The sequence below is a fragment of the Rutidosis leptorrhynchoides genome, chromosome 2 (assembly GCF_046630445.1).
Source record: "Rutidosis leptorrhynchoides isolate AG116_Rl617_1_P2 chromosome 2, CSIRO_AGI_Rlap_v1, whole genome shotgun sequence".
In the NCBI taxonomy this organism is placed as follows: Eukaryota; Viridiplantae; Streptophyta; class Magnoliopsida; order Asterales; family Asteraceae; genus Rutidosis; species Rutidosis leptorrhynchoides.
Window position 1 is genome coordinate 89280522 of NC_092334.1, and position 11420 is coordinate 89291941.

At 34.3% G+C, this 11420-nt stretch overlaps 1 protein-coding gene and 1 long non-coding RNA gene across 3 annotated transcripts; both read left to right on the forward strand.

Annotated features, from left to right (window-relative positions):
• The first annotated feature begins 3691 nt into the window (after positions 1 to 3691).
• On the forward strand, positions 3692 to 5762 carry LOC139891132 (uncharacterized). Of its 2 annotated transcripts, none has more exons than XR_011773531.1 (3): positions 3692 to 3980; positions 4498 to 4755; positions 5229 to 5762. It is a non-coding gene; the product is annotated as an uncharacterized lncRNA (long non-coding RNA). The 2 variants fall into 2 exon arrangements; XR_011773530.1 differs by having other exon boundaries at positions 4644 to 4755.
• A 1098-nt stretch (positions 5763 to 6860) lies between these two features.
• Positions 6861 to 9490, forward strand: LOC139891131 (receptor-like protein kinase THESEUS 1). The gene has a single exon (XM_071874066.1). It carries the CDS (start codon positions 6861 to 6863, stop codon positions 9366 to 9368), a length of 2508 nt encoding a protein of 835 aa, XP_071730167.1. The 3' UTR covers positions 9369 to 9490.
• The last annotated feature ends 1930 nt before the right edge of the window (positions 9491 to 11420 follow it).

The following is an 11420-nucleotide window of genomic DNA, read 5'->3' on the forward strand; positions in this document are numbered from 1 at the left end:
CATTCATCATTAAACAAAAGGTGTAAAGTAAGTTTCGTTCATGAAAGTAGTTTTAAACAAAGGCTGAGTTCGGTCAGTCACTACGGCCTCTATACCTACTGAAATAAGGTGAGACTAGTGGCCATGGATCCTTCTATGAGTTCTTTAGTTGTGGTAAAAATTACAGAAGCAAACTCGTCTTTGTTTGACCGTGGCGACGGTCTAAGTGCGAGTAGGTCAGAATTTTCAGCACAACGTTAAATGGACATAGTGACGATCGGAGGGCCATAAATCCTAAACCGTAACTCGGATTAAGACGAGTCCTATATGAAAAGTTATCTACTCGAACAGAGTTATCTGAAAATCATAATTACAGTAGCCCAGGTCGTACGGGTCAGACACAGAAACAGTAGAACAGTAGGGTCAGTAGGTTCCGGTGATTCTTGGTGCTCGATGCTTATCATGGTTCTCATCCTTGATGCATATAGCTTCAAGTGTACAACTCGTTGATGTGTTTGCATCATTTTCACCAAGGTTTGACCATCATAACCCAAGTGTAAGCCTAAGACATGAAGCACAACTCACTTAAGTGTTGCAAGTGTTTTGATGAACCAAAGTTACATCAAAGTCTTAGATCTAACACATACATGAACTTTAAAACTAATAATAAGCTACAAACTTGAAAGTGAACTTATGAAATCAAGATCTTAAGTTGTAGAACATAGTTCTTAGTTTGATCTTGAAGATCCAAGATTCAAAAGTCTAGATCTAACATAAGTGTACAAAGTTATAATTAAAGAAAACTTACTTACATGTTCTTGAACTTTTAAAGTTAACTTTTAGTTCAAGATTAATGAGATAAATGTTAACTAGTAACACTTGACCAACAAGAACATAAATCATGAAATTAAAGTGCAAGTAAATGAAGTAAATAAGCTAGGTAAACAAGTAAATAAGTTCATGAGTTTCATACTTTAAAGATTCAAGCCTAAGTCTTGATCTTTAAGAAAGTAAACTTTTAAGTTTACAAACATGATTCACAAGTATGCTTTCAACACATGAACTTTGATCTTTAAACAAGTGTTAAGTGTAGATCATAAACTAGAAAGTTTATGTCTTGTATGTCTTGTAAGAACAAGTTGATATGAAGAATCAAACTAACAAGTTTGATTCTTAATAATTAGTAAATAACAACAACTAGTAAGTAACTTAACAAAGACAAGTAACAAAACAAGTGAATGATGATGATGTTCAAGTATGGAATTCGGTTTTTAGACAAAGAAAAGAGAAGAAGAATGTTCATATTATTTACAAGACTTGAGAGAGAAAAGAGAGAAAAAGTTGAGAGAATTTGGAAGCAAGTAGTGTGTGTTTGAAATGTGAAGTGAATACAAGTGAGAGTAATACAAAAAAAAAAATGAAACCAAAACCCCCTAAAGGCCATAAAGGCCGACGGTTAGGATGGGTCAAGGGGGGAGAAGAATGTCCATGAGGTCTTGCATTGTAAAGCCTTAAAAGGTGAATAAATGAGGTGTTTTCATGGGGATTATAATATAACTAAGTAGTAACAAGATTCCATACTACATAAATCATCTAGTTTCATATTAAATGATACTTACATGAAAGAGTTGGGCTAGTAAGTCCATATAAGATGTAGGGTGGGCTCTTAAAGTCCATTAACCATTAATCAAGGCCCAAGTTCAAGTAACTAGCAAGTAATCCAATTAAAGCCCAAGTAATTAACATGTAACCCTTGTTAATTAAAAAGATTAATAAAATTAATCATGAATGTAAATAATACTTGAAAATATTATTCGTGCAAGTTTCGTGTGTCACAAAGACGTTTCGGGCAATTTAAAGTCAAGTACGGGCGATCATGACAACATGTAAATGTAATAACATACATTCGTTTAATCACAAGTAGTAATAATAATAATTATTAATAAATAAACGTTGGAAAATCCAGGGTCGTTACAATGACAATCAACTAACTAAAAAAAAAAACGTTAAAAGAAGCAACTTTCACAGAAGGAACAACCCTTCAATGTTAGATGTGGGAAAAATTTCTTTTTTACAAAATAGATCAAGACTTTTTTTAACTCGCATTCAAAACGGAGCTCTCGGCGCGAAGGGAGGGCTCCACGACTAGTTACTATATTGCGTAGTATCTAATAGACAAAAATGGTGAATAGTAACTAGCGGTATTTTCGTCCTTTCACCTTTTTTTTTATATATTCTAATTAAATTTCACTACACCAACAAAGACCCCCACACTTTTTTCAAATATTCAAATCGACCCCCCAAACAGGGGATTAAAGTGTCAAATAAACATTTTAATAAAAAAAACCTTAAATAAACTACACCCAAATATTCAACGGGTCATATCTTCTCGCTCGCAACGAGTTAAATTTTTCCGACACCATCGTTAAACTCGAAATAATTTTAGGAACACAATGTCACTAACTATACGCAAAACGGACGCTTTTTAAAAAACGCTAAATATTTGGGTACTTTTCATACACGTTGATTTTGCGTTAAATTTGTAAAAGTCGATAATTACATAGCTAAACGCGGAGATGGACATATATTGTTAATTTAAAATAACATTTAAATCTTTCACGGGTTATACCTTTTAGTTCGACTCGAGTTGCGCTTCAACGACATCATTCTTTAGCCACGAAATAATTTTACAAACTAAACGCAATAAAATACATTGAGAACCGAACCCCCGGCGCGAAGCGAGGGTTCAACAACTGGTTTTAGTTTAATTGATCAAATCAATTTTGTTTTTCAGTTAATTGAACTAATATATTCTTTAATTCTTTGATTTCGGTACATGATGTTGGCTTCAAGGATTAACCGAAATTGATAATTCTATATATACGCATGCTATGCTGGTAAATCTTTTAAAGTATATTACACACAAACTAGTAGCCGTATTGGAGTAAAAGATATCACATATTTTATTTATAATATCTACGTTTTTAATGAAAAATTGTTATGTATTTGTCAATTATGTAGTCATCACTGATATATAAGTAGATATTAATACATGATTATTGTTAATATGGAGTAAACACTTTTTGAATCATTAAAAAATATACTTTTTAAAAACTCTTATAACTAAATACACATTTTGAAATTTTTTTTTTTTTTCTGTATTCACACCATTTCTTTTCACACGTTAACGCAAATTTTGCGAGAAGTCATTGCAACCGAGAATTGTTTAAAAAATTACCTAGAATTTGCTTTTTACTCGATAGTGTCCTTGTCTTTACTTTGACCAAACGCGAGTGATCTGTACTTGCAGCCTTTATGCTGCATTCTCGAGATTTTTTTTGTATGGAAAGGAAATGAAACAGATGAATTAAAAAATAATAGTGATTCCAATTTTTATTTTAAGGGGAAAGAAAGGGAGAGTAAAAGATTAGAAATGATAGTACATTAATTTTTTGTTAACAACACTCTCCGATCATATTTGAACGGATTGAAAAGGATATTAAAACACTCTCAATTCCTTTCTTTTCCATTTTTTTCCGTTGAAAAAAAATATATTCAAGAATACAACGTTAAGGTTAGAGAGGAGTGTGCGAACCATGTGCCAAGTTCACACGAGTTCGCTCAAATATTTCTGTTAACTCGATGCAATGTAGATATTATGGCTTTTAGTTAACTACTGTAGTACGGAGTATTTTTTTGCATCTCACTCTCACATACACGTTCAAACACATGGTCTATTTGAAAAGACGTTTGAACCCAAGTCCTCACCCCTTTGAGCTCGTTCCACCACGCCCGCTAACACCTATCCCCGTTCGATCCCACTCGCTCAAATTATAACACAAAATCAACTCAAACCAACCCCTCTCGATCCCACTAGCTCAAATTATAATACCAGATCAACTAGAACCAACCCCACTCGAATGCTAAAATGTTTTATGGAATTTAACGCATGTATTTGGGCGGTATTTGAAGATTGAGGACTCAGAATAACTGAAAACAAGGTATAGTGCTTTTATAAGTTCGAATTTTCATGCTGATTTAACGAACATTGGCTGTGGCATTTCGTCGAACACTTGGTGTGCATATGTATTTTATATATATTTCGGCTAGATTTGCTTAATTAGCGTTATTTAGTACTCCTTATGTTTTTTGTTTCATTGTATTCTTTGTGTGTTTAAATCCTTAAATTTGAGTTATCGATTGCGGTAACTACATTGATAGGTTATAAACTAGTTGTCGTCGAGATCGTAATTAGTTGTTGACGGGATAGTAACTTATAATAGGCCAAATGTACATGTAATGGATTTAGTTTACTGTTAATGATTCATTTTGATACATGTTGTATCGTTTTGATAATCGTGTTTCATATTGAAACTAATTGACCTGTTATGTCACTCATTTACTGATATTGATTCGTATTGACCTTTGTTGACCCATATTGACATGTAACACTGTTTTGATCTATTTTAATTTAGTGCTTATAAATTTTGGTAAAAATGAGGTTGTTTAACCTTGTAGGAATAGTTTGATGTGGTACTTACCATGAGGAACCAAATGAGTATAAATAAAGATATTAAACATCTGTTGACCGATTCACAACATAAATTGTTTCGGAAGACATGTTTCAGTCATTGGTTGGACATTTTTTGTTTTGCATCTTATAGACACGGTGTCATCATCCACAATTGGACAAACCAATAGAGGAGCCAAGGGAACTCAGATAACTGGATGATTGCCCGGAGGAGCGAGTTCATGCGCCTCTTTCAACAAAGCAAGGTGTGTGTGCTTTAACTTGTTCCTGTTAGAAAGAATAAGGTTTGGGTTGAATCTATAACTAAGCTTCCAAACAAGTAAACTAGTTTAAACTAGCTAATACTGGATTCGGGTCAATTGGGTTTACAGACACCTAAATTATATTCAAAGGCTTACAAGCTCTTGAATTGTTTTATAGAAAATTATATTAGTATTTCAACAAAAATATCCTTTATTTGGTATGGTATAAGTTGCATATGTTTGAAAAGAAAGTTGAACAATTAAGTGTTTTTAGGTGAACTCAAGTCAAACCATTTGACCCATACATCTTATGACAACTTTTGAACAGGCCTGTTGTGACTTGTTACTCATCCAGTCCATTTTGCCAACACTTAGGATGATAACAATGAAGTTGAATGTAGGCAAATTGTTGCAGATTGTATGTCTTTTAGTATTCAATTTTTTTTTCCTGCAACTTATTATCTGAACATCTTCAGGTTCAAGAATCGAGATTTCGATACTATGTGTACTGCTGGCTGCTGGATACGTTTACCCTCCACAGCTGGATTTACCATATGTCGGTGAGGCCAATATAAGCTGCAACCCGGCTGGACCCTATTTGACCCATACTTCTTATGACTAGTTTTGAACTGAAATTTGGACAAATAGATTAGACTTGGTATAGAGATGAATTTGGACTATTAGATTAGACTATAGCAAGCTTGATAATGTGCAATGGGGACTAGCTATTAGACCTTGTGTTAACAAAACTCATCAATAACTGCCAACAACACACGGACTCCATACTATTAAATTTATACAATTAAATTTAGGAACATATACATATATATTGTTTTATTGAAACTAAAGAAGGACCACATTACAGTAAACATTTAAGACTTAGGAGCATATATTGACAACTGCATGTGCGGTGGAATGCAAGGAAAAAATCATTGGCGAAGCTTATATATTCTTTTTTTCAACAAACTCTTCCTCAATCATTGCGTGTTCCCCGCCTTTAAATATTTTGTTTGACATATTAGTTTTTATCTAGTACAGATTATCAGGAGAGATTATTGTACTTTGATGTACACAGTTCAATCGAGTTATCCACCATTTCGAACCTGATATAATGGTTAATGATTAGTACACCATCATTTTTAGTCATACATCAACAAATTTATCGTTACAATGATTTAATTTGATTAATTGATGATGTACGATTAAAAACATATGATATATAGATCGTCAACCTTATCTAAATACTCATCCGATTGTTACACTCATAAATGACATTTTGTTACTATTACAACACACCCGTGATTTTTTGTTAACCTAAATCGGTTACTATCTCCCGAAGATAAATAACATTCAAATTCTACTTTCAGTTTCACTTGACCCATCCAAGCAAGGATGAATTTGAGTGATTAAAAAACTTAAATGCTGACAATAGTACACTCAAACCTTTGGATTTATTCCTAAGAAATCGGATTCGGATAACAATTAATAACATAAATAAAATAAACAGCTCAGTTGCAGAACTTTCATGGTGCTTTCTGAATTAATATAATAATACTATTCATCAACCAAATCAAAGATGCACTAGTAATCATATCATAAATGAATCAACTGTAATCCATTCGATAACACCAGCTGTTTTGATTGAATCACACTGTTGATATGGGCTATATTTCTCATTTTGATTCTTTTTCCAGTTTGTTTGTGGGTCCATCCAAATCCCCAATTCTTTTAGCAGCCTGGAAAGATCTGTGATGCTATCATAAAAAAGCTTCAACCTTTATAATGAATCTTTCATTAAAAGTCTACACACTACTGTCAGTTTCCCACTTCATCTCAACTTCTTTAATTCTACATTAGTTTTCTTGAACTCTATGTGTTTTTGTGCATCACATTGGATCACCCATTTGCCAATTTTCATAACTCTTGAATCTTTCAGGAGTCATCACCCTTTTCTTTTAGCTACCTTTAGGGGTAGTAATAAAAATCAAGTCTTTTTGTAAATGGGTACAAAGTAGAAAAACTCATTTCATTTGATTCTTGAATATTGAGGTGCATTTTGATTCTTTTTGTGTTAATCTGAGGGTTCACATTTAGGAATTTGAATAAAGATGAGTTTTGTGAATTGGGTACCTTCTGTTCTTTTTATTCTTATTTCTTCATATGTTCAATCATCATCATCTTCATTCACACCTGCTGATAACTATTTAATTGCTTGTGGTTCTTCACAAAACATCTCATTTCTTGGCCAAATTTATGTCCCTGATTTAACCCAATCATCATTTTCTCTAAAAGACCTGCAAGATTCAAATATTGTCAAATCAAACTCAACTGTTCCATTACCCATCCACCAATCTGCTCGAATATTTACCTCCATTTCGACCTACATATTCGATATACATAAACAAGGCCGACATTGGATTCGTCTCCATTTTTACCCAATTCCGGGCCACAACCTTACTTCTGCTTCATTCACTATAATGACCGAAAACTTTGTGCTACTAAACAGTAGCAGTTTTATGAGCTACGATAATTCAAAATTCGTTTCGAAAGAATATTCCATCAATGTGAATTCAGACACATTACTTTTAAACTTTATCCCGTCAAACAATTCAATAGCATTCATTAATGCAATTGAAGTTGTTTCAATCCCTGATGACTTAATCCCCGATCAGGCGAACGTGCTGTCGCCATCTTCTTTAATTAACGGTCTAACACAACTCGCGTTTGAAACCGTCTATCGTTTGAACATGGGTGGCCCACGACTAACCCCACAAAACGATACCCTCGGAAGAATTTGGGAAAACGATGAGAAGTATCTTCATGTTAATAGTTCGGCTGCAAATGTATCAATAAACCCTTCACTAATTAAGTACCCTCAAACTTTAACGTCTGAAATTGCACCAAATTGGGTTTATGCAACGGCTCAAATAATGGGTGATGCAAATGTAGCCGGTTTGAACTTTAATGTGACTTGGGTTCTTCCTGTTGATCCTGACTTTGCGTACTTTGTTCATCTGCATTTTTGCGATATAGTAAGCACGTCTCTGAATATGCTTTTGTTCAATATTTATATAAATTCGGATAATGCTTATGTTGGTTTGGATTTATCAAGTTTGACTGGTAACTTGGATGTACCTTTTTATAAAGATTATGTCACGAATTCGACTGATGAGTCGAATACTTTGACTGTTAGTGTGGGCCCAGAACTGGATACAGATGATGCTAATGCAATTTTAAATGGGCTTGAAGTTTTCAAGATTAGCAATGTAGCTCGAAGCTTAGACGGTGTTTCATCGGTGGAGGATTTGGTTATATTCCGAAAGAAGAGTAAAAAGATCGGTGTTGTAATAGAGGCGGTTCTCGGGGCGGGTTTGGGGGTGGTACTTTTGGGTCTATGTTGTTGTTGGTTAATGGGTCGCGGGTCAAAAAAGACCGAAAAGTTAAAACCATCGTGGCTTCCACTTCCTTTATATGGAAATTCGGTTACCATGACGAATTCAACGATGACTGCAAGTTGCATCTCGTTGGCTTCGTGTAATCTTGGAAGAATGTTTAGTTTTCAAGAAATTTTGGAAGCAACGAATAAATTCGATGAAAGTTTGTTACTTGGTGTTGGTGGTTTCGGGCGGGTTTACAAGGGAGCAATGGAAGACGGGACCCTCGTTGCTATAAAACGGGGCAACCCGAGATCCGAACAAGGTTTTGTGGAGTTCCGTACCGAGATCGAGATGTTATCGAAGCTCCGACACCATCATCTTGTCTCGCTCATCGGTTATTGTGATGAAAAGTCTGAAATGATACTCATTTACGAGTTTATGGCAAACGGACCCCTCAGGAGCCATCTTTATGGTTCGGATCTCCAGTCGCTTTCGTGGAAAAAGCGACTCGAGATCTGTATCGGAGCCGCTCGGGGCCTACATTATCTTCACACCGATGCATCACAAAGTGTGATCCACCGTGATGTGATGACAACTAATATATTATTAGATGAAAATTTTGTAGCCAAAGTTGCTGACTTTGGTTTGTCGAAGGCGGGACCCGCCCTCGACCAAACCCATGTCATCACCGCGGTAAAAGGTAGTTTCGGGTATCTGGACCCGGAGTACTTTCGACGACAACAACTAACGGAAAAATCTGACGTGTATTCATTCGGGGTCGTTCTAATGGAGGTTTTGTGCGCCCGGCCCGCTTTGAACCCGGTTCTTCCAAGAGATCAAGTGAACATCGCCGAATGGGCTCTAACATGGCAAAAGAAGGGATGTTTGGATCAAATCATGGATGGAAATTTAGTGGGAAAGGTGAACTCTTCATCTTTGAAAAAATATGGTGAGATTGCAGAAAAATGCCTGGCGGAATACGGTGTTGATAGGCCGTCAATGGGTGATGTTTTATGGAACTTGGAGTACGCATTGCAGCTTGAAGAAACTTCTTTGCTTTTAGTGGAGCCGGAAAATAGCAGTATGAACCATATTCAAGGGATCGGGTTGGGCCCACCCGAACAATTTGATAACAGCATGAGTATGATTGATGGGGAGGGGTCGAGAGCTGATAAAGAACATGAAGATACTGTAAAAGATGCAGTGTTTTCTCAGATGTTACAATCACGAGGAAGATGAAGTGCTGAGACCGTGGAGAATGAGTCTAATGTGAATTTTAAGCTTTTTATAAGATTTACATGTACCGGCTAATTTACCATTTGATTCTTGTTTTTGTAACATTTCATAATTGAATATAGAAAATAAAGCACAAAGTGTACTTTGAATCTCTTTTGAATGTTCTGCAGCAATACCTATTGTTTTTCACTGTATATATTTTTATTTATTTGTTTATTTGTTTATAAATGGGTTGAATTTTATTGTTAGGCTCTTTATTTTTGTTTTGGAGTGACAATTGGGATTTGCTGCCAATTTGGGAAAAATCGACTTAAGCCGGATTAACTACTCTCCGAGTCTCCGAACCAAATATGAGAGAACTGGGTCGGGTCGGGTCGGATCAGTCTGATCCACTATCCGTTTCCCGCACGTAGATATAACAATACAGATTTGCAAAGCTTCGATCACTAATGCCATGTGACGACCCGGAAATTTCCGACCAAATTTAAACTTGATCTTTATATGAATTCGACACGATAAGCAAAGCCTGTAATGTTGAGTCTCAAAATTTTTGAACTGTTTTAATAAATTCATTTGACCTTTGATTGTTCCCGACGATTCCCGAACAACTATTTGTAAATAGATACATATATATTTAAATATATATATATATATATATCTATATATATATATATATATATATATATATATATATATATATATATATATATATATATATATATATATATATATATATATATATATATATATATAGTGGACCAATCCATGGATAAGCACTAAATGGGGTACAAACTAGATAAGTGAATATGGGCCTCACATTGTAGAAATCCTAATTTTATATTAAAAAAACGCGGAAGGGTATTTTGGTCATTTTTATAATTTATTTTTCCATAGCTTTTTTCACTGTAATAAAAGAAATGAAAATAAAAGACTCCATTCATACACTATCACTATCACGTTCATCATCGTCATTTATCAAAATTCATACTTTCAAAAGATGATTCCTACAACAAATTGAAGTTGCATTCATGATCTTAACACTAATCCTAAACTACGTTCATCGTCAATTTCAATTTACATCAACAAATTTAAAGAGTTTGATCTCGAGTTCATGTTTCATTCGAAAACTTCACAAATCGAGGAATCTCAGGATGAAATGAGCATAGATCTGGATTCATTATCACTTGTTTGTACTTCGTGATTCATCGATTCAGATTGAAGTCATGGAAATTGCAGATTCCAAGTCAAAAGTCGCCGGAGATCAAATCGAGATGGTAAAGTTAGGGTTTCGGGATCAGATTCGGAGTATCAAACGTCTGACGATGAAGTTGATTTGAATAAAAACGATTCTATTGATGTTGTGAAATACATATTGAATGAGTTCCCTGCTGTAGCTAATGATTTGGAGCAGGTAAGAATTTCTGCTAGTATATTTTATGGTGTTATTTGTCTCTAAATAATTGATACGGAGTACTTACTAAATTTAAGTATCATGACATGGACTTCAGGTTAGGCAAAAAAGTGTTATGATTATAATGAACAACCACATTTTAAGTTATCGTGTTTGATAAATACCATCTAATTTGCACTATATTAAAAGATGGCATTAATTCTATAGAAGAGAGCAATATAAGAAGTTTAATTGGCTCATTGTGTTAAGAAGTTTGTTTCTTAGAATTAAAATGTTAAATAATATATTTTGAAATATCCATTTAGCCATCCAAAGTAGTTTTATAAAAGTGACTAAGATGCCTTTCTTCTGTTGTTGTAGTCCTCATATCTTAAGATAATACAATTTCAGTTCCAGATCAAAAGTAAGAACTGTTAATTATGAATAAATCGTCATTTTGTTCTACTTGTTAAGTGATGTCTGCTACAATGTAATTTTTTTTTACCAGGTTACATATTTTTGTGTCCAACAACTACTAATCGAATTTCATACAATCCTTTTTCTCCATAAGTTGATGGTTTGTGAACATTGATGTTGGATAAATGGGTCAAAATGGCCCTTTGATTGATAATTTGTTCTGGTAACTATATGAATAACATGGTTGG

Bases quoted from the DNA above. Each gene is read 5' to 3' on its own strand.
- LOC139891131 (XM_071874066.1), top strand. From the start codon at position 6,861: ATGAGTTTTGTGAATTGGGTACCTTCTGTTCTTTTTATTCTTATTTCT.